A 23,985-nucleotide genomic window follows, 5' to 3' on the forward strand; every position below is an offset into this window, starting at 1 on the left:
GGAGGGGATTCTGAAAGCATACCTCCCACCCACACTCCCCAACATACACACACACACACACACACACTCTCTCTCTCTCACTCACTCACACGTTTTCTCTTTCTCAGAGCTACTTGTGCAGCAAGTCAGGAAAAGAGGGAGGAAAATGTATTTAGATGTTTCATTCATTTCAGAAAAGAAAACAAAGCCGGAATAGGAATGATTGCTTTGAGGCTCCTCTTTCAAATCCTGTGTTGCTTGAATTTACCTCTGTGGGTTTGCTAAACTTGCTTAATTGTGAGGTTAGTCTCACGTGAAAAAAAGGAGGAAGGAAGAGAGAGCTAGCTCGCTCCATCTTTGGGGCCTTGAGAGTGAGAAGGTGGGGAAAGATCCACTTATTTCATCAGAAGCAGTATGTGTTTTCTTAAATGGTTTTCATTTTAGGGACTCTGCCTGCTTGAAGGATTCCATTTGGATCTGAGGGCTCTTTAGCTATGATTTCTTCCACCTACTAAAAAAGGAGCCTTAATTTCCCCCCCCTAAACTGGCTTTTATTAAATATGGCATGATTAATTCCTAGGGGAAAAAAAAACTGGACAGAGGTAAACTGTTGTTCACTACTGAGCTGTGCAAAGACAGCAAAGAATGTAAGTGTCCATGGCAATCAGACTTCCTTTACTCTGTCTTAAAAGCTTAGCAGGCCTGGAAGAGGAGTGTAACAAATTAAAAGAATATGAAGGCTGTGCTTTATATCGATCTATCTGTGTACCTGTGTACCTGTCTACCTACTATCTTTCTATTTACTTTATCATTACTATTTAATGGTTTCTACAGTATCATTTTGGATTAAGGTACTAGATAACCCTTTTGTTGACCATGAAAGGGAAGAAAAATGCATAGCCCTAGCAGTGCTTTAACTCCAAATGAAATTACAAAAGGAAGGTGAAATTGCAAAAAGAAGGTGAAGTATAGTCAGTAACACCTACAGGACTATCTGCAGGAATTACATTAATTGCTCTTTCAAACTTACTATGTGTTGAAAATAAAATATTCCAGGAGAGCTTCAGCATTTTGTTAGCAAGCTATATTTAACATGTTTTTTATCAGACAAAAATAGACTTTTATTTATCTTGCAAAGTAAACGCATAGTTCCTTCCCTGTAAGTACTTAATCTGTTTCTTTGACAAAATAAATGGTGAGAAAAGCTCTGTAGATCCAAGGAAGTTGCATTCCCCCTTTAAAGCAAGTACAAAGCATGCATTTAGCTCATGGATGGGTTTTTCTCAAAGTAAGTGCATTTTAGGACTGCACCAGCTGATTTTCATGTTGCAATTCAGTAACAGGCCCTCTCTCCGTGATGACTTCAGGTAGAGCAAGAAAAGCATGTAGGTAAGAAGCAAGCAGTCTGCAAAATCAGCATGGAAATAAACCAGATCTAAATTGAAATAGAAATTAAATCTGGAAGAAGAACTACACAATTAAAAGAGGATGGTAGAGCACATATCTTGCATGCTTGATATTTTTGCTGTATGTATGTATGTTGCTTTTCTCTAAAAATTCAATTGTTGCTTTACATTTGCTAACAACTTAGGAATCAGGGTGCTGAGATCTCCATCTCCAGATCCTTCCATCCTCTTTTTTTTTTTTTTTTTTTTCCTCTAAGGGATAAATGTCTCGTCAAAACGTCTTCCAATATCATCCATACCTCATGGTCAGACCTCTCGTCATAACCTCTGCCAAACGGTCTCCCATCTGATCCAATTCTTCTGCTCCCTCTTGTGGCAGATGTTCTCCCTGACTTTCCCTAGATTTCAGAATCCATTCCCTCAGCTGCCTATCCCTTAGGTTCTAATTTTCAGTGTTAATTGGTGCTAATGAAGGCAGTAGGTTGCTGAACTCGCTGCTTCCAGTTTTCTCTCTGAACAAAGGGAGGTCTATCCCCTGGAGATGTCCTTGAGATTCAGTGGAAGTAAATGTCAGGTGCTGCCTGACCCACTGAGATGGACTGGGTTCTGGGAAAGTGAGCTTTCAGAGTCTTGCCTCTGAGACTCTGATTTAGACTGAGGGCTAGTCCAGTGGGGCCTCATTAAGTGCAGTGGGATTATTTTCAGTTCTCTTTTTTTTCTCTTCCAAAAGATACCTGTGCGTGAATGTGTCTGCATCTGTCCTCTCTCTCTTTCTCTCTCTTCCTGCCTCCCTCTCTCCCTCCTCAGCCTCTCACACGCACGCACGCACACACACACAGGCCCATGCAGGCCAAAGGGCACATGCGTACGCGCGCGCGCACACACATACACGCCACACACACACGCTTCACAAAAGATATATTATACACACATATTTTGAAAACAACTAATCAGTGATTAGGTTCTCAATAGGGTTTGTAAATCAAGCAGCTCACTTTCTGAACTGGAGACTCCTAGGGTAGACTACTCTTCCTGGCATGATTTCCTCACAAGCAGTTGAGAATACAGATGAGGAGACTAGGCATCTTTTCCTAGTGCGTTTATTCAACTTGGAAGACAGTTGCTCGCAGCCCTTGAGGCCTCAAGTGTTTGTTGTAGGCTCTCTTTGTTGTCAACTATGTTTTGAACCCTAAGTGTTTTATGTCTACACTTGTGATTGTCCTTTGATTGGTGCAGCCAAGAGTGTATAGTAAGTAACAGGATAGACCAAGGTTCACGAGAATCCCATTTTCTCTCTACCTGAAACTTTCTAGCCAGTTTCAGGAGGAGGAGGAGAATGTAGGGAAGGAGAAAAGTCCTGAAGTGATGGAAAGCAGCTGACGTGATGGAAGTGTGTTTGTGATCAGGGGCAAGGATGGTATGGGCAGCTGTCTGGAAAGTGATTTGAGAAGCACAAAACATCCCTGGATTCAAAGCGTTTATCCTTCGGCCAACGTAGGATCAGACATTCTCACTATTAGAGACATTCATTTGAATAAAGTAATTCTATCTAGTAGATCCCTAATAGAATGCGATGAGATTACCTAGGAAAGAGATGCCATTCATTCTCACAAACCATCCGCATCTGTTCATTTACTAACTTGGATTGGTTTAGCAGATCAGCTGGCAGAAAAGTCCTGAGGGCTGGAACACAGGATGATGCAGAGGAAGTGAAAGAAGTTTGAAATGGGTTGCTGTCCAGTTAGTGCCCCCAGAGGGCCATTCTGATGGGGAAGTACCCCGGGAACCGGGCTGCTGAAGTGGGGTGGGGGGGAGAGGTAGAGAGTAGCCAGACAGAGGCAAAGATAAACTGTCACCCTGAAATTTTACTTCTGGGTCAGCAAAGGTAACAAAAATTTGAGCTTTCTTGAAAATTTACTCTTCTGAGAAATGGGTGAAATATGTCCCGTAGTGTGAAATCATATGCTTTAAGTCTTGAATGGCTTCTACTGTATCATTTTGGAATATTCATACCAGTAACCTCGAACACTAGTGTGATACTCGTTCAGACAAATTTTTTTTTGCATATGTAATAGACATAGAAACATAAATGTGAATATTAGAGTCCATCTTAATTTTTTATTTTATTTATTTATTTATTTATTTTTAAATGACATGTCACTTTAAATTTTTTAGTTATTTATTTATTTTTGGCTGTGTTGGGTCTTTGTTTCTGTGCGAGGGCTTTCTCTAGTTGCGGCGAGCGGGGGCCACTATTCATCGCGGTATGTGGGCCTCTCACTGTCGCGGCCTCTCCCGTTGTGGAGCACAGCCTCCAGACGCGCAGGCTCAGTAGTTGTGGCTCATGGGCCCAGTTGCTCCGCGGCATGTGGGATCTTCCCGGACCGGGGCACGAACCCGTGTCCCCTGCATTGACAGGCAGATTCTCAACCACTGTGCCACCAGGGAAGCCCCATCTTAATTTTTTAGAAAAGACAGAAAAAGTTGTCACTCTGTAGATGTCATTGCATGTGAAGTCAGAATAATTTAATAATTTCCTGGTTGAATCTAATGTGAAATGAAGTCAAACAGACAAGAGAGTGATTCAGCAATTTTCTTCAACCCAACTGTGATATTTATTGAGCACTCAGTGTATGCAAGGCACTGCGCTGGGCTTTTCAGAGAATGCAGATGCTGAAGAGGAGTTATGTGATGTTTGTTGAATACCCATTATGTTCCAGACATCAGTCTAAGCACTTTGTACATGTTTTCTCACTTAACACCGTTGCAAGAAAGCATCCTGATCTTGACTTAAAGATGACGACTATGGCTCAGTTAAATAACTTGTCCAAGAGTGAATAGGTGACGGTACCCGTTTTTGAGGCTGTTTCAAAGCCATACGCAAAACATGCTCTTTGCGCTGTGTTCCCTGTTCTTAGGGATGTACGGTCTAGAACGCCTAAACACTGGGCTGAGTGAGGTAGATGGCTGCAGCTATCTAATGAGCCCAGTGCTTTAGAGTTGAGAGGAAGAAGAGAACATTGGAAAAGGCTTCATGGAGGAGGAGGAAGCATTTTAGTTGGTTCCCAAAGAGTGGAAGGACTTTGCAAATAAATAAAGCCTCACTATTTTTAAAACATGTAAACCAGCCCCGGCTAATTTATGACAAGGACCACCCCAGAGCAAGGTTAGGGCCATTTCCAGACTTCAAGCTAGCTGCATGTCCCGGTTAGGACCATGCCATGGGAACTGTGGAGCTGAAACAGATGCTAGCATAAATCATTGCTCACATGTATGTTACACGGGAACCCGAAATTGATGAATTTCCAGCATGCCTTGGAGGAGAGAAGCTGTATCAGTCTGAGTGGTGAAGCAAGGAACAGACCTTAAATTTGACGGTTATGTTTTCTGGGCCATCACAGGTGGTTTTTCTTTCTTTCTTGAGCACCGAATGGCTCTGATGCTTTCTCCCTTGAGCTTCTCCAGTTCCTCACTTCCACTTCCCCCTAAAGCACAGGACCCAGGGCCCCCTTTGGCTCTGCTCTGTTCAATATATAGCACCCAGTTGCAGCAGGTTTAGAGAATGGGTCTGCTTACTCTACACGCCAACCTCCACTTCCTCTCTGCACCATGGTAGTGCCCCCAAAGTGAGTGGGATCAGCCAGGGGCAAAAGGATAGAGCTTGGGGAGGGGCTCAGTCATCTGTCACATGTCCCTCAGAAGTTGTAGGTCGTCACTTCCAAAACCATCTGCCTTTCAAATGTTGGGGGATGTGAGCCCCCTGGAGCTGAAATTTGTGAGTTGATGTTGGCCACAGTTGGTGACTCTTCCCCCGCTCCCCTTAACTTCTCACTTTCTTCTCCTGGCCATGCAGCTGCCCCTGACCCTTTTTCAGAACTTCTCCTTATCAGTGCTCGTGCTTTTTAGACCCATAGCTAGCACTGGAAGACACATCAGAGATCATCTAGTTTTTTTATTAACAAATAAGCAAATGGAGGCCATAAGAAATTAAATGACTCAATAAGAGTGAAATGGGACATAATTGAATCTAGATCTATGACTCTGAATTCATTTCACCAAAGTTGCATCTCCCTTTTTTCTTGGATAATATAGAAGCCCTCTAGAAATGTGCCTGTGTTTTCTGGCCTCAGGAATCCGTGGATGTCTAGCAATGATTTCCTCGGGTGGAAAGAAAACTATGACTTTGCTTCTATTTCGAGGATATTGACAAATGCAATGAAGTTCCCTATGGTACTCAGACCAAAGTTCTCTGAGGTCAGCAGGCATATCATGTTAGTTTTAATATTTGTTTGAATTCAACAAATGGCATATTTAACATTGTGCAAGATCCTTAACTTTTCTGTGCCTCATTTTCTTCATCTATTAAATGGGAGTGATAGTAGTAAAGAGCCTTATGGGGTTTTTGTGAGGAATGATACATTAATACTTGTAAAACATTTGGAACTGCTTCTGGCACATGAGTGCTCAGTGAGGATTGGTCCTTACTACTTGAGGGATGACCAGTGAGAGAGCACTGTTTCTACCTGTGCACCTTTATGTGGACATGCTAATTGTGAAGGTCGCCATGGAGAGCTCGAAAATAAGGGCATACATAATGACTACACCAAAGGTCACAAGCTGTTTTTTAAAGGCCGCATAGTAAATATTTTTGGCTTTGTAGACCACAGAGCCTGTCACAGCTACTCAACACTGCTGTTGTAGCATGAAAGCCATTGACGATACTTAAATGCGTGAACATGCTGTGTTCTGTAAAACACTGTTTACTTACACTGAAATTTGAACATCATATAATTTTCATGTCATGAAATATTGGTTTTTTAAATTTTTTTCAATCATTTCAAAATGTAAAAAAAAATTAAATAGGCATTATAAAAACAGGTGGTGGGCGAAATATGACCTGTTGGCCATAGTTTGCCAACTCTTTTTTTTTTAATAGATCTTTATTGGAGTATAATTGCTTCACGATACCACGTTAGTTTCTGTTGCACAGCAAAGTGAATCAGTCATATGCATACACATGTCCCCATATCCCCTCCCTCTTGAGCCTCCCTTGAGACACAGATTGTAAGAGATACACACAGGCCATCTTAGGGGGCTGCAGGAAACCCAGCCATAGGGGTTGGTGTCGTGGGAAGAGATCTGGCCTAGAAACTCAGACACGTTGTCTTAGAGCCTGGCTCTGTCACTTCTGAGATGCATGGCTTTGAAAAAGTCTTTTAAGTTATGATAGCCTGAGTTTTCATGTGGAGGAAAAGGGGGAAGGGGCAACGTTAGATGACTTTTAGGGGCCTTCCTAGCACTAAAAGCATTTTAATGAAGGGGAATTGGACATTCGAGGTGGGTCATGGAGGATGGGTAGAAAAGCATGAGAAAGAAAAACAGGGTGCATATTTGGGTAATTTTTATTTAGTAGCTCAGTTGTCTACCAGAAACAGTCAGCCTGGGGAGGTAGACAGGCAACATATTATGGATGATGACCTTGAATGCCAAAGTGAGGGATTAGAATATCATAGCTTTGGGTTGTTAGCCAAATTCCTCAATTTTACAGATCAGGCTGAGAAAGGGAAAATGACTTGTCCAAGGCCCCATGACTGGCCAGTGAAAGCCACGACCCGCACTCATTTCTTTTGGCTCCTAGACCAACGACCCTTCCATCTACCATATTGCCCCCAGCAACATGGTAGAATGCAATTAATTTCAACTGTATGACTATGACTTCAGAGGGGAAAACTCTCATGTAAATGACAGAAGCTGTTTTTAGTATTTTCTAAACATGATCTCAACACCCAGCATATCTAAGAAGGTAGGTCTGTGAGTAATCCCATTACAGAGAAGGGTAATTGCATAAGTGTTAACCTAAGGCCTTGCACTCCAGCAACCTTTAGCCTGGCTTCCTGCTGAGTGTCTTTTAAAAAGTTTTGACTCATGTTATTTCATCAGCAGAGTCTTCCCTAATACCCTGGTAGGTCAGGTCCTCCATTACTGACTCTTGTGTTTTTCCTTCATAGCATTTATCAATTAATAAATGCTTCTTTCTGTAACAATTTAAATTAACATCTATCGGGGCTTCCCTGGTGGCGCGGTGGTTGAGAGTCTGCCTGCCGATGCAGGGGACGGGGGTTCGTGCCCCGGTCCGGGAGGATCCCGCGTGCCGCGGAGCGGCTGGGCCCGTGAGCCGTGGCCGCTGAGCCTGCACGTCTGGAGCCTGTGCTCCGCAACGGGAGGGGCCACAACAGTGAGAGGCCCACGTACCGCAAAAATTAATAAATTAATTAATTAATTAACATCTATCATCTGTCTTCCCATCTAGATAATAAATTCAGGGAAGAGAGAGATTGTGTCTTGTTTAGTTCATGGTTCTAGTCCCCCATACCTTGCCAGATGCATAATAGACATTCAGTGTTTGCTGAATGAAAGAAGGAATGCATGTTCTCTCATTAGTCACTGATCCTGGTGAAAACAGTCCTTGCTTAAGCAAGGACTTAATAAGCAGGTTACTATTTTCACTTGTTAATGAAATGATTAAATGATGAGTATTTCTTTCTCCACTAAATTTTTTCTCTTTTTCAAAAGCTCCTATCTAATCCTCATCTATCACAAAAAGACAATAACATAATAGTTGTGGCATAGTTACCAACATTAAAACCATAAGCCATAAGCCAGTATTTAAACGATTCTTCAAATACAGGTGTATGGGATTGGTTTAAAGGACATGTTCACTAGATACCTTACCTAGTAGAGAAACTGTATGTTTCGTAAACTGTGTTCAGGGTTTTGTGTAAAAAGTTCATATGTTCCCTCCCAAAAAGCTACTCAATTTATTTCTCTAAATAAAAATTTGGTTAGTTCCTTTTTAAGCTGCTTCCATTAAAAAAATGGATTTTTTTGTATATACATACACACCGAGTTTTAGACCCATGTCACTGTGTATATTGTCAGGAACTTTAGAATATTGATGAAGGGTCACCATTATGTGAGTATCTGTCAACTTGAGGTTTTTTTTTTTTTTAAATTTCTTTTTACTTCCTACTTCTGTTCTCCTCAAGAGCATCTTATTCTTTAAAGGATTATGCTTTGTGAGTATGCAGGAAAATTTAAAAGACCTACAAACTTCAAGTTGATAGGGTCCTATCCCCGGAACAGCAGTCTACTCGAAGATGAAGCTTAATGACTCAGGGAGAAAGCTGATGAAATTCACCAGCCTCTGCTCACATAACCAGTATTTTCCTTATTAAAAAAGATTTTTTTAAAAAAGGCATCTGCATGTTCCTATCACATAGCTTGAAACTGGAGTCTGTGTTAAACATCCCCAGTCCCAAGAGGCAGACTAGAAAGCCAGAAGAGGGACTGCAAAGATTTACCCTTGAGTTGAAGGAACCGGGGAGTTGGTGAGGCTCCATACAAAGCCTCTCATTTAAAGAGCACAGCTTTCCTCACCACCTAAGCCTTCCAGTTTGGGGTTTTTGTTGCTGTGTATTGTTGACCTCTGTTCAGGGCTTGTGGATAGAACCTGATTAGCAGGTCTCTGAAGACTTCCGTGGATCTGGTTCTTTGTCCTGTGTCTATGTAGAGTCCTAGCCATCCTTACCTGTTTCTCCTTAAGGAAAGCAGAACAAACCCTTGGCAACATTACGAAGTACGTGTAAGTTACTCCCAATGATTTAATCTCCTCTTTGGGGGGCCCTGTTGATCTCCTGTTAGGGTCCATTTTTCTCTACCCTCTTCTGTCTTACCTCACACACACAGTCACCAAGGGGCTTCACATTTTGATGCTGTCTGGAGTCCCAATCTGTGACAATGAGGGCCCATCTGATACACTATTTCATATCAACAACTTACTGATATTACAACAAACGCTATCTTCTAATTTTTAGGTACTGCCTTCCATCAAGGACCTTATTTAAGTCCTTTGCTCTCCAGTCTTTGTTTGCTAAACATGCCCAATGCCCTTTATGCCAGTTTTTTCCTCCTACCCAGTTCTGCCTTTCTACCCTACGTGCCAATGCCAAGACCATCCATATCAGAGTCACCGAGGGTGCTCCAGAAAATTCAAATTTGGGGGTTCCTCCTTAGAGCTACTGTGTATCTGATGATAGGGCCCAGTTATCTGCACTTCAGTAAATTTTCCAGATGATCCTTAAGTGACCTGAAGTTGAAAAAGCTTGTTCTATGCCTTTTGTCATATCATTGCTTCCTTCTGGAATGTCCTCACTCTTTCCGACTTCTGTCATCCTTCTAGTCCCCTCCTTTTATGGAATTTTCATATTCTTTCTCCTATTCATGGTCATTTGAGTAACTATTACTGGAAGACTATAAATTCATCAGGAACAGGGACCATGAGTCAATCATCTTTGTACTTCCCACGGTGTTTGGTCTGGTGCTTTGCACATAGAAGCCCTCAATAAGTGCTTGAGGAACAAATGAATGAATGATGCACTCTCTTAGAACTAGAAATGCCAGGAGGGCTATACTTCACTGAAACAAAGGTCTGAAGGCGAAATGTCAACAAGCTAGTGTGGAAAATATTTTTAGGTAGGAAATCGTTTTTGGTGACCCAGAAATAAATGCATGCATATGACCTCATTTTTTTTTTTTTTTTCAGTGTGTAAGGTTGAACATCAAAGAAAGGCTGCTCTTTCTCTTCAGGGTGGATTGTGACCAAATTATTACCTGAAATAGTAACTATTGTCCAACACAAGGCCCCTGAAAGATTCAGAGTACAGAAAAGACGATCCAAGGCCCTCCTCCGGGAATTCACTACATTTGAAATCTTTTGATTGCAGGACTGTATGCTGAGCAGTTGGAGGTTTCTAGAAGCCCAGTTTTATTACCCCAAGACCCCAGATATGTTAACCTGGGAACTAGGTGGTCCACTTTGAGAGCATCCAGGTGTAGTCATGGTCTCACTGTCTGAATCCCTGGAAAGTCTCTCCTCTTCTGTGATTCCCTAGTAATGAAAGAGTTATGTCTTCTAGAAAGGGGACTCACTCCTTGACTCTTGTAAGGCCCCACTAGAATGTGAGCTCCTTTGGGGATATCATCTTATTCAGCTTTGAAACATGGTATCTGGCACATACGAGTGGCTAAGAAAAACTTGGCAGACAAACCCATGAATGAATGTGTTGTTTTCCCTTTTATTTGGATTACTTAACAGTTAAAAATTAATGTCTTGACCCCAAGACAGTAAATTCGTGGGCTTCATTGAGATCCTCGAAAAAATATTGATTTATTGTTTTTAGGGCCAAGTATTAACTTACTTGTAGGCTAAAATTCAATATCATTCTCCCCAGCTTTCTGCATTGCCCTCTTTTATTTTAGTTTTGCTTGTTCATGGCTAGGATTTCATTCTCTATTTTCTTTTCTCCTGACTGAATGGGAAAACCTTGAGATTATTACATGACTTTGGAGGGATTTCAGACCTCAGATTTTAGCTGATGATCCCCCAAATGGATCATCTTTCCCTTGCTATGTGATGAATAGGAGTGCTTACAAAAGCCTTTCTTGGGGGGTGGGCAGGCATGAGACAGGAGAGGGAAATGTGAATGAGATGATACAAATGACACACATTTATTCAGGTGGGAAGGAGGGGTAGCGTGGGAAGGTTCTTCCACACTAAGTACCTAAGTAAGTTGCTAAGACAGAACAGTATTGTTAACCTGTGTAGTGAAAACAAACAAACGAAAAGGTCCTGCCATTTTGGAAAGCATTCTGGTTATCATGCAAAATGCCTGGATTTAAATCCTATCTGTCACTTAAATTTGTATGATTTCAGCCCAGTTTACTTTGATGAACCATTTATTTTTCTCTCTTGTAAAATGGGAATGATAATACCTCCTTGCAATATTGTCAGAAAAGATAGTGAGTGCAGAGTAATCAATATAGCAGCTGGGACAAAGCAAGTGCTCAGTCAATGGTGGCAGTCATGATTGTCATAAAGGCCCCCGAGTGGGGCCCTTCCACTGCCCTTGGTCCTGGCAGAACAAATCTGAGGATAGTCCTGGCTGACTCTACATGGAGACCAAGATTAGCAGAGTATCTCCCCTTCAAATTCTTCCTTACTTATTGACCATTGGAAGACTCTATTCTCCAGCTTTCTTCCTTCTACCCATATATCCATGTCAGAATGCAGAGGTAATATATTTAAATTCTTCGTGCTCTTTCCCTTTTATGGGGCCTCTGTAATAGAGGTGACTAGGGGTTGGTGTTTGACTAGATGTCTTTTTAGTGTCCTAAAAGGAGAAGAAGATATGCTCCCTTGAGGATGTGCAAAATATTAGGACCCTCTCAAAAGAGCAGGTGATCCTGGCATTCCAGAAGAAATCAGCAAGCCAGAGCTGGTATAGGAGGACCAACTACCAGGTGCTGGGGAAAATGTTGGGATCCCAGCCCCTCTCTTGATGCTGGAGATCAGGTTTTCTAGCCTGAGGTTCTCTGTGAATGACTGAATCACAATTCCTCTCCTCTACCCAAGACTGACATTGGCTTTTCAGTCTGATACTGGCCTCTGCTCATTTTAGGGGCATCCCATTTACATAGGGAACATTTCTAAATGCATATGCCTGGGTTCAGCCCTCGGATTCTGATTCCACGTCAGAGATTTGGTGAATCAGCACATGACCCACTGAGAAATATTTTGTTCATTTAATAAAAGCAGGTGCTGTGCATCTTCCATATAGCAGGCTCAGCTCTAGGAACTGGGTGAACAAAAGAGACAGAAATCCCTACTCTTACAGAGTTGACATCTGTTAGAGAGAAAGAGAAAGAGAGAAGCAGAGAGAGAAAGAGAGAGAGAGAGAGACAATAAGCAGAACCATTAAATAAACTATATAGTGTATAAAAAGTAATAAGTTCTAAGACTCACAGGCATAGAGAACAGACTTGTGGTTGCCAAGGGTGTGGAGGGTGGGGAAGGGATGGACTGGAAGCTTGGGGTTAGTAGATGCAAACTATTACATATAGAATGCATAAACAACAAGGTCCTACCATATAGCACAGGAAACTATATTCAGTATCCTGGGGTAAACCATAATGGAAAAGAATATAAAAAAGAGTGCATATCTGTGTATAAGTGAGTCACTTCCCTGTACAGCAGAAATTAACACAACATTGTAAATCAACTATACTTCAATAAAAAAATAATAAGTTCTATATTGAAAAACAAAGTACAGAAAAAGGGTCTCATGAATTTTCAATAACATCTTCATTATCCTAAATGCTAAATCCATCTTTCTTTTTTTGGCCACGTTGCCTGTCGCCCCAGTTGCTACCTTTGATGAATGAGGTGGGTGTTTTCTGAGATGGGCCAGGGTCCTGACTCCAGTCTTGTAAGCTTAGGCAAGAGGGCTTGAGCCCCTTATGTGATGTCTCACGGCTTGTCTCCTAGAGGACCTGTCCTCATTTGTCAGGCAGCAAAGAAGAAACTCTCTTTGGAAAAAAAAAAAAGTAATAGCAGAGAGTCGCTGTGGAAACTGAACGAGCTCCTTTCTGAAGTGTGGTCACGGCCTGATGGCCTGAGGTTGGGGGCCAGAACAGTAATTGGCACCCTCAGTGGATGATCAGATAAGACAAGTCATCCTCTGGCATCATGTCTTTGTCTAGAAGCATTTGGAAGTGCTTGCATCCACAGTGGATAAGAATTTATGGTTGCTTTACTGTTGCCTTAGAAACAGATTCATTGCTTAGCTTTGAGGCTTTCAGTCAGCAAGAATCACATAGAAGGGGATTCCAGGTCCTGATGGAGAGTCAGGGAGTTCCTTGGAATAACCCCAGCTGCCAGTCAGCAGAATGAGATTAGGCTGCCCCAAGCATAGGACTGGTGAGAATGCCAGAGGTATTCCTTCTGTCTGAGTCAGTTCTCCTTGTAGTCAAAACAGCCATAGTTCTTCACTGCTGCGCTGCCTACTACTCGTTGGACCTCCACTGTGGCAGTTTGATAAAGATCTGTCTTGCAAGTACATACATCCATTTTTGTGACCTCTCCCTTCAACATAGGTGGCTGGGCTCACTCAGTTTGATACCTGTTCACCCTCCTTTGTCAGTTCCATTCAGGTCTGCCATCTCTAGGTTCTGGGGCTGTTTGGTTTGTTTTAAAATAAATAGTGAGGGCTTCCCTGGTGGTGCAGTGGTTAAGAATCTGCCTGCCAATGCAGAGCATACGGGTTCGATCCCTGGCCTGGGAAGATCCCACATGCTGTGGAGCACCTAAGCCTGTGTGCCACAGCCACTGAGCCTGCGCTCTAGAGCCCGTGTTCTGCAACAAGAGAAGCCATGACAATGAGAAGCCCGAGCGCTGCAACAAAGAGTAGCCCCCACTCACTACAGACAGAGAAAGCCCGTGCACAACAATGAAGACCCAATATAGCCAAAAATAAAAACAAATAAATTTACAAATAAATAATTAAATAAATAGTGAGCAGAAGGTAATGTGAGTATTCTTGCTACTGTACTGAAGGCTCATTTGGATGATGTAATGGATATTCCTAAGTAAGAACTAGCTGTGGATGTTAAGAGTTGATCTGAGGGGCTTCCCTGGTGGCGCAGTTGTTGGGAGTCCGCCTGCCGATGCAGGGGACACGGGTTCGTGCCCGGTCTGGGAGGATCCCACATGCTGCGGAGCGGCTGGGCCCGTGAGCCATGGCCGCTGGGCCTGCACGTCTGGAACCTGTGCTCCGCAATGGGAGAGGCCACAGCAGTGAGAGGCCCGCATATCCCAAAGAAAAAAAAAAAAAAAAGAGTTGATCTGAAACCACCATGAAGATCAGCCTACCCCATGTTAGAGAGTTCAGTAAATCAGGGCAGAAGATAAGAAGGCCAGGCAGCAGACCAACGTATCAGTGGCCTCTATTTCCTGCTTAATTTTCATGAAAATATATATTTGAGGAGACAGTGGGGAGAGTCAGGTAGAGATCACTTTGAATCTGACGACAGAGGCAAGACCCTAAAAGAATGGAGACAAAAAATGAAGAAAGAACTCTCATTTAGATGACACCTACCCCCTATCCTCACAAGCATTTAGATTTGGCGTTAATTTAATAAAGAAAGAAACTGAAGTCCAGAGAGTTCTTTCCAGTTGCTTCATGGCTAATAAGTTATAGCAGTGTTTTTTGTCCACTGACTTCACAAATTAGACCACTGCCACCTTTTGAATATAATTATGACATTTTAAAATTAACCCCAGAAGCCCCCTTCCTTTTTCTCTGATAGTGATGATGGTTTTTTACTGCTCAATCCACCTTAGACATTGGTACCCTTTTGGCTGAGAACATATTGGGAGATGTGGGTGAGGCAGGTCTTCTTCTCGGCAGACCTAAGAGATTGCCCTGAGAGTACTTGCAAGAGAGGTTGCCAGGTAATTGCTAAAAGGCGGGAAAGTGGACGTCAGCTGTCTCTAGGAACATCCCAGCCCACAGGTTACCTCAGAGCTATGGATACTTGTCTAAGCCTCTAATCCATAACATAAAACCAGGCTTGTTGTAATCCTTCCATGGGACTTTTGCTACCTAGGTCCTCCTCTTGGGAGCCAGGAGGTTTTCCAATGGGCTAGTCCAAGCCCAAATCCAATCATTCTCAATGATTATTTTACGTACTCTCAGGGATGGTAGAATGGAGCAGTGAATTATATCACCTCAGAGACAGACCAGGCTTTGAATCTTAGTTACTATCTGTCTGACTTTCAGCAAGAACTTAACCTGTCAGAGCCTCAATCTTCCCACCTACAAAATGGGCTTATAATATCTATCATATAGGGCTATTGTTAGGGCAGTGTGCACTGCACAAGTCCAGGGGTGCTATTCACACAGACTCTAGTGGAAATGGCAACATTAGGAGTTGTGTAACAGGGCAATGCTGGTTCTTAGAAGTATTAGATATAATGACCCCTGTAAAGAATTTAGCATGGTGTCTGGGACGGTGTTTAAGAATGGAGCCTGGTATTTCGGCCTCAGGCAATCAAATCTGATTTGCTGTTGTGCCATTTCGAAACTTCCCTCTAAGAAGGAAAATAGTTCAGGGTACAGAAAACACAATGTGCAAAGACCTGGAGGTAAGAAAGTGTTGTCATGTTCAGGGAGTGGAGAGAATTCCCATATTCTGGAGCTCAGAGGCCAGATTCTAAAAGGTATAAACACCCTATTGAGGGGATTTGGGTTTGTCTTCAGGGCAATAGGCAGCCCATGAAGAGTTTTAAGGGGAGTGAGAGAGTCTGATCTGCACTTTAGGAAGTTTGTTTTGGCTGAAACGTGAGGAATGGAATGATGAGACTTGGCAGTGATTTGAAGGGAGTGGTTAATTCTATCCGTTCTGGAGACAGGCGCAGCTTCGAGAGTCTCTGTCCAGTGTTGGCTCTCTGTGTCTGTCCTACTCCCCCTGAGCAGATACTTAACCTTTCTGATCCTGACAGGTTACCAAGACGTTTTAAGTTGCAAATCTTCCAAAAGGGTCACCGCAAATGCTTCTTTCTCCTTTTTAAACTTTAGATCTTTACCGTATCATTTTATATACCTACCAGGCATTGGGGGTCATTTATAAATCAGATTTTCTTTTTTATAATAGGCAAATCCTGGCTTCCTTGTTTCTACTCTTACCCCTATAGTCTATTCTTCACTGAATGAGCAGAGAGATCACTTTAAAAGGAAAGTCAGCTCACATCACACTTCTGATCGGAACCTCCCTGTGATTCCCATCTCCCTCACCGTCAAAGCCAGCATCTTATAATCTCCTCAGTGCCCCTCGTAATCCATCCCCACTGTGTTCCCGGCTCTTGAGCCCTGCTCCCTTCACTCACTCACAATTAATTAATTTTTCTTTTAAACTTCGTAAAACTTTTATTGATATATTTATCATGCCAACATTTTTTAATTTAAAATTCAAATTCCATTTGAAAGCGAGGCAACAAACAAGCATTGGGATCCCAGGCTGCTCCTGGAGGAGCCCCCACGTTCACGAGAAAGCACGCACATCCTCCAGCTATGTGATTTGATCGCTCAGAGTTGCATTCTGGGAAACTCTTCTTAGAGAGTCCCGGCAGGATGTGTTTCGTTGGTAGCTGGGAAACAACAACAGCAGCAAAAACAAACGTGCCCTCTCAGCACGTTGGTCTCTTCGTGGTTCCCAGACTGTGCAAAGCACAATTCTCATCTCGGTCTTTGCGCTTATCTTGGAATTCTCTTCCTGCAACTATCCACAAAGCTTGACCCCTTTCTCCCTTCAGGACTTTGCTCAAACGTCACCTTATCAGAGAGGCCTTCTTTAAACCATCCATTATAAAATCATGCATGCCATGTGTGTGCACACACTGACACACACTGACACACACACACTGACACTCATAGACTTCCCGTCCTATTGAAATTGCTCCCTACCCCCCACCACTATAGCACTTTTTACCATCTGACATTTACATTTATTTGTTTGTTTCCTCCCCATTAGAATATAAGGTCCACAAAGATGGAGACTTTAAAAAAAATTCATTGATGAATTCTCAGGACCTAGAAGAGAGCCTAGCATACCCTTCTAAAATTTGTCTGGGTGGCTGTCATAAATATGGGGAATAAATTGAGGCATAAGGGAGTTAGAACTGGGTCTGCCACTGCTCTTACAGGATGGTTCAATGTTACCTTGTTTTAAGGAGAAATCCTATAACCCACTCAAGCCCAGTAATACTGAACAAGTAGACACACTGACTATGAACTTTTGCATATTTTGAAAATACGCTGCTTCTAGTTTTCGACCTTTTACTTAGAATGGAATTCCGCCACTGCAGCCCTCTGCTGTGTCTTCTTTAGCATGGGAAAAAGGTCAAAGCTTATCTCCCAACATTGATGAGCTAAAAACAAGGACTTTAGGTGATGGTGGGCTTGTGGAGGGTGTGCCAGCATGGGCTGGGCCAGAGTGGAGGTTCTCCTGGGCCCAGGTGCAGTTTTCAGTATAAGCCATCAGCCTCACACATAGGCCAGAGAGTCTAGGTGAATGTGGGTGTGACTGTCAGACAGCCTGAGGCTATGAGGGGGTCTGACTCAGCTCCACTTTTAACTTTGTGGCAGGCCACAGGGCTGAGCTCTGACTCAGGACCCTTCTTAGCCCCATGTTATCCGATGTCATAACCATAACTGGCTTTCCAGAACAGACCTACCCTGACTTGGAGCAGACCCTTCTTTGCTTCAGCACCTGCCCCTACCACCTTCACCAGAGCCCTGGAATCAGAGGTGACACAAGGTCACTGAGAGGCACACAGCTTGGTAAGCAAGGCAGAGTGGTGGTTGGAGCCACCATGCACCTGAATTCGCCCGCCAGTGATGCTGTTGCCATATCCCTAATTGCCTACTGCCCTTCCTCGCATGTATATGTTGTGGTCACTGTCATTTTGTCACATGAGCTAATGTAGATGGAATTATTGCCCTTGCATTTTTGGGTCACTTAAATCCTCTATAGAACTAATATGTATTTTAGAATGACCATGGCAAGTCTGACATCGACACAGAGAAGGAACATTTTATGGCCGGTAACGCTGATTTCACAGCCTGCCAGGCAAGAGTCTTACTTACACACTCCTACACCTGGACCTGCTTATCTCCCTTTCCTGTTGTGGGCAGCCTGCAGATTCTAGAGCGAGATCTGTATACAGATATGAAGAGCAGTGCTTGAAGAACCAGATGCCTGGCTGCTAATGCAACAGGAGACCTGGGCTTGCTGAAAATTAGGAGGAATTGTTCTCTCGTCAAAACGTGCTTTTAAAAACTGTACTTGATGTGTGGAAATATGGCCTTATAGCAGATTTTTTTACCCTCAAGTACAAATACCATTGAGTTTTGATTGTAAGTAAGCTTGAAGATTTCTCTGTGCTGCCAAGAGCCATAGGACATGATTTCATGAAATGCAGTGAAAAGTTGTGCTCTAGAATTTAAGATCATCACCAAGCCTTGCGTTGGTAGGATTTTTAGAGTCTAAATTTCATAGCATCACTCTTAACGAGGTGATTTTGATGATGAAACAGTTTCTGGAAGGTGATTGTACTAACCACAGTTTAAAAGGAAATCTGCCTTAGCAACAAGGAGAAAATTATTCAATGTGTCAAAATTTTTTGTTTTTTCTCATTGGCTGTTAGCATGCATGCATGTGTATTCAACAAGGCAAGGATATAATTGAACATTTCATTCCAGTAAGTCAGCTGTGTACATTGCTCAGTGAATGGGGACTACATGTAGAAAATCCTCAAGTGGAGAGATTGGGCTGTAAACGTTACCAAGGATTGCTTCATCACAGATGGGTTCTTAGAATCATGATCCTCCATAGATATTGTGATAGTCAATTATAAACAAATCATTAGTAAAAGTAATAAAAATAAGTAATTAGTCATGCTTTGGATCTGGATCTAATGATGTGATTTTTCCCCCCACCCTCCCCCTATCTTATTTTTCCCAGTAGGTTGGGACAGTTGGAACTCTGCCATTGTCCAACATGCTGCGATTCAGTCTCTCACCCACCTTTTCGATGGGATTTCATGTGTTAGTCATGGTGGCTGTCTTGTTTTCCCACGTGGATCATATAAGCGCTGAGACAGAAATGGAAGGAGAAGGCAATGAAACCAGCGAGTGTACTGGCTCCTATTACTGTAAGAAAGGGGTGATTTTACCCATTTGGGAGCCCCAAGACCCTTCCTTTGGGGACAAAATTGCTAGAGCGACTGTGTATTTTGTGGCCATGGTCTACATGTTTCTCGGAGTCTCTATCATTGCCGACCGATTCATGTCCTCTATAGAAGTCATCACGTCTCAAGAAAAAGAAATCACCATAAAGAAACCCAATGGAGAGACCACCAAGACAACTGTGAGGATCTGGAATGAGACGGTGTCCAACCTGACCTTGATGGCCCTGGGATCTTCAGCTCCAGAGATTCTCCTTTCAGTAATTGAGGTGTGTGGCCATAACTTCACTGCAGGAGACCTCGGTCCTAGCACCATTGTGGGCAGTGCCGCTTTCAACATGTTCATCATTATTGCACTTTGTGTTTACGTCGTCCCAGATGGGGAGACGAGGAAGATTAAGCATTTGCGTGTGTTCTTTGTGACAGCAGCCTGGAGCATCTTTGCCTATACCTGGCTTTACATCATTTTGTCTGTCATCTCTCCTGGGGTCGTGGAGGTCTGGGAAGGTTTGCTTACTTTCTTCTTCTTTCCCATCTGTGTTGTGTTCGCTTGGGTGGCAGATAGGAGGCTTCTGTTTTACAAGTATGTCTACAAGAGGTACCGGGCTGGCAAGCAGAGGGGAATGATTATTGAACATGAAGGAGACAGGCCATCTTCCAAGACAGAAATTGAGATGGATGGGAAAGTGGTCAATTCCCACGTTGACAGTTTCTTAGATGGTGCTCTAGTTCTGGAAGTCGATGAGAGGGACCAAGATGATGAAGAAGCCAGGCGAGAAATGGCTAGGATTCTGAAGGAACTCAAGCAGAAGCATCCGGAGAAGGAAATAGAGCAATTAATAGAATTAGCCAACTATCAAGTCTTAAGTCAGCAGCAAAAAAGTCGAGCATTTTACCGAATTCAGGCTACCCGCCTGATGACCGGAGCAGGCAACATTTTAAAGAGGCATGCAGCTGACCAAGCCAGGAAGGCCGTCAGCATGCACGAGGTCAACACGGAAGTGGCTGAAAATGACCCTGTCAGTAAGATCTTCTTTGAACAAGGAACATATCAGTGTCTGGAGAACTGTGGTACGGTAGCCCTGACCATTATCCGCAGAGGTGGTGATTTGACCAACACTGTGTTTGTTGACTTCAGAACAGAGGATGGCACAGCCAATGCCGGGTCTGATTATGAATTTACTGAAGGAACTGTGGTCTTTAAGCCTGGTGAGACCCAGAAGGAAATCAGAGTTGGCATCATCGATGATGACATCTTTGAGGAAGATGAGAATTTCCTTGTGCATCTCAGCAACGTCAAAGTATCTTCCGAAGCCTCGGAAGATGGCATCCTGGAAGCCAATCATGTCTCTACACTCGCTTGCCTGGGATCTCCCTCCACTGCCACCGTGACTATTTTTGATGATGACCACGCAGGCATCTTTACTTTTGAGGAACCTGTGACTCACGTGAGTGAGAGCATTGGCATCATGGAGGTGAAAGTATTGAGGACATCTGGAGCACGCGGAAATGTTATCGTTCCCTATAAAACCATTGAAGGGACAGCCAGAGGCGGAGGGGAGGACTTTGAGGACACGTGCGGAGAGCTCGAGTTCCAGAACGATGAAATTGTGTAAGTTCTTTTTTTTACCTATATGTGTGGTTGAGTTGCGTTCGTGGATGTGCGAATATGTGCGTGTTTTTTAAAAAACTAAATGGCGAAGAAAGAATGGAATAGTTACTATACAAGACGACTTTCAAAATATCGAAATATCCTAGCTTCTAGCTCCTGTACCGCTGATCAATATACTGTATACCCAGAGATCCTAATATGATTTTATTTTTACTTTTGTACTTTTACAGTTTTTAAGTACATTTATAGTTTTTAAGTAGATTTATAGAATGAGTCTTCTGACAGAATTTATCCAAGCACTTATGATGGGTTGAAACATTTGTATTCTATCTTGATCACGTAATATACACACAGAAAGGGAACATTGAAAACATAACATTATGTCCTAATTTCATTACTGAGTACAAATTGGGAAAGCCCAAAAAAGAAACATCCCTGAAAAGAATTGCCTGGCTACCAGGGCTGGCTGAAATGATTTCTGCTGCTTTTATCTGACACTGTTTTTGTGATTATATAATGTTTCTGCTTAAATGCTAATGCTTAATTATGACTTAATGACCAATCCTGCCTTTTCAGTTTTATGCCAATGGGGAAAGTCATTTAGCTCTTATTTAGTTCCAGTCTGATTTTACTTTACATGATTAAACAAATCCTTTTACCGTACTGGTATAGGGATGGGGAGGGAAGTAGGATTCTGTCCAAGCATCCGAGTTGACAGGGAGCAGGTCAGAGAAAAAAAGTGGGGAACAATTTACTTTTCCTACTGGCACTTTACAGTGACATTTGCCAACACTGTAACACAGAATGGTTGGTTGTGCGATAATTATTCCAAAGACAGCTGCTGTTTAGAGAGCTTTTCCTCCCTCCTTGCCGAGGGCCAGGGGCATTGCACTCACCAAAAGCAAACCAGAAAATGTGACTCGATGAGCAGTATCCAAACTGGAAGGACGAAAGGAAACTATTTATAATATCTGCAGTGCAAAAAAAAGGACATTCCAGTGAATAATTATGTTGGTGGAATCATTGGCAACTTAGGAATTTCAGGAGAGACAATATAAAATATAGTTTGTTCTCAAAATAGTTAACTGTTGTGTAAATGTCATGTGATATACCTAATGGCCGGTGCATTCTCTCCAAGATGAAATTTCTTCTACAATAAGTGAAGGGAAAACAAAAACAAAGGGAGTGGATGGGCAGAGGAAACAGATTTTTCTGAAAGAGCCTTCCAATATCCTTCACCTCTTTGACGTTGTTGTATAGAGATGGACAGTTAGTGTGATATCACAATGAAATCAAGCAAAGAGAGATGATAGCCATCTTCGGATGTGTATGTGGGGAGAGCTTTTGTTGAATATCTATTTTACATTGGTTCTTATGTTGTTAGTGTTCCACTTAGCGAGATGTGTTCTGTTGGGACAAATATTTTACTGAAAGATAGTAATGTAATAGCAAATGAATATACTGCACGCCCAAGGAAGGAGTTTCCCAAAGGCCTGTGTTGAATGTGGTCCTGCCCACATTAGCACATAAACTTTATTCCTTTGCTAGGAATTCTTGCTCATTCCATTTTATAATCATTTTAATTATTGAACCCTCTTGTATTTGATATACTTTTACATGGATTACAAGTGATATTGAATGTTGTTAAAGGAATATTGCATGTTATTAAATGAACTCACAGGGGTAGCTCTTAAATAGGACCCAATTAGTGCTTTGTTTTATTTACTCACTTTACTTAGGGTGTTTTCTCAAGAAAATGTGATCTTGCTTTCTTCTGAGAATACTGGCTCTCTACTTGTTCGAGAGGCAGACTTTCCCATCCAGGACTTCTACCAAAGCATAAATAAATATCTTTTATTGGGCACAGTGTAGTAGAAGATGAAGAAGGAAAAAAAGAGACAGTGATTTGATGGTATAATTTATTCTGTCAAGCTCCATTTCAAACATTCAGCCTCTGCCATTAAATTGATTTCATTCTTGCTAAGGAAGGAATATTGCCAGATTTCAGCTTTAGAATTTTAGATACCTTGTGAAAGCTGGTAAGAATTGGTGGAATTATCAGCATCTCTGTATATGTGTTCTTAGTCATATTCTAGATCAATGGCCAGTTCCTAGTTTTCTTCCTATGTTTTATTTGCTAAGTTGAAATATGAAATTTTAGCAATGGCAAAACATTTTATTTATAAGTGAAATGAAATTACAGCCCTACATTTTCCTCTTCTTTCTAGAATTTTAATTTTAAGGAGTTTTTATCTTAATGCTATAGAGTTTTACTACTGACGAGGTTTGTAGATGGTTAATCAGTCTATTGCTTGAATAAATTTATTGCAGTGCCTGGGACTTAGCCTTAGGCTAGGCACCAAGGATTCAGACAGAATGTTTTTAGAAAAACATAATATTATCAAGATCCCTTACTCTTGTTATGGATCATTTTTCCTCTGGTAGTTTCCAATGCCAGGTCCACACAGTCAGATCCAAGTGAAAGAGAGTTTGTCATCATGCAGTCTAGTTGAACTATGTAGACACAACTCAATTTATCTTTAAAAATGAATTTATATTTCATCCAATTAGTTACTCTTGAGAGATGACTTTCTCAAAAACCTAAAATACATAGATGGGACTATTGACGCCACTGAGCTTTATTAGATACTTAAAAAATTTTTTTGTTTGTTTGTTTAATGATGTGCATGAACCCAGAATTTATGATTCTTTCCAGAGCATCATAAAAAGATTCCTGGAAAAGCCTGGATTTAAAGTATATCTAATTTTAAGAAGCCATTAACCAAGGTAGAAATAGGGTCCAGTCTGATAAGGGATGGAGATCAAGAGGCAGTCAGTTTTACTGATTCATAGGTTTTAAGAACAAGATAGATTCCTAATCTTTGACCTCATATTTAGTGTAGAAGAAGTCTCTTAAGTTTATAAAATAAACATGTCTGTACCTATTCATTCATATTTTTATGTAAATGAGTTGAATTATTTCAACATGACCTCTTTTAAGATCAAAATCCATATTTGAGGAAAATACCTGTAAGTGGTAAGTGGTGTTTGTAGTCTCTAATAAAATATATTCTCGGCAAAACATTTGAAAATTACAGTGTAAAAACTCATTAAATAGATATAATTAACAGTTAGCACATGCTTTTGTATAAACTCAGTGGGTGACAAATACTAAACCCATGCCAGCTGATCTTGACTTTCAACAGGGAATTCTGACTAATGTTAACAGCTAATAAAAAATAAACAAAGAATATGCTAATTTGATTTGTGGTTTGGTAGGTGACATCCACAGATTTGAAGTGCTACTAATGTTTGTTCTTTAATGATGCTAGTTTAGTGGTAATAAT

At 41.9% G+C, this 23,985-nt stretch overlaps 1 protein-coding gene across 3 annotated transcripts in view; it reads left to right on the plus strand.

Moving 5' to 3' along the window:
• Positions 1-23,985, plus strand: part of SLC8A1 (solute carrier family 8 member A1) — a 346,526-nt gene that overhangs the window by 1,467 nt on the left and 321,074 nt on the right. For 2 of the 3 annotated variants that reach the window (XM_081253599.1, XM_081253597.1), the window contains exon 2: positions 18,807-20,638. In XM_081253599.1, coding sequence (XP_081109725.1) covers positions 18,807-20,638 — 1,832 coding nt within the window. Of the gene's footprint in view, positions 1-18,803; positions 20,639-23,985 lie in introns of all 3 variants that reach the window. The other variant, XM_081253598.1, reaches the window with a different exon arrangement.

Source organism: Mesoplodon bidens (genome assembly GCF_964165515.1).
Source record: "Mesoplodon bidens genome assembly, chromosome: 14".
Lineage (NCBI taxonomy): Eukaryota > Metazoa > Chordata > Mammalia > Artiodactyla > Ziphiidae > Mesoplodon > Mesoplodon bidens.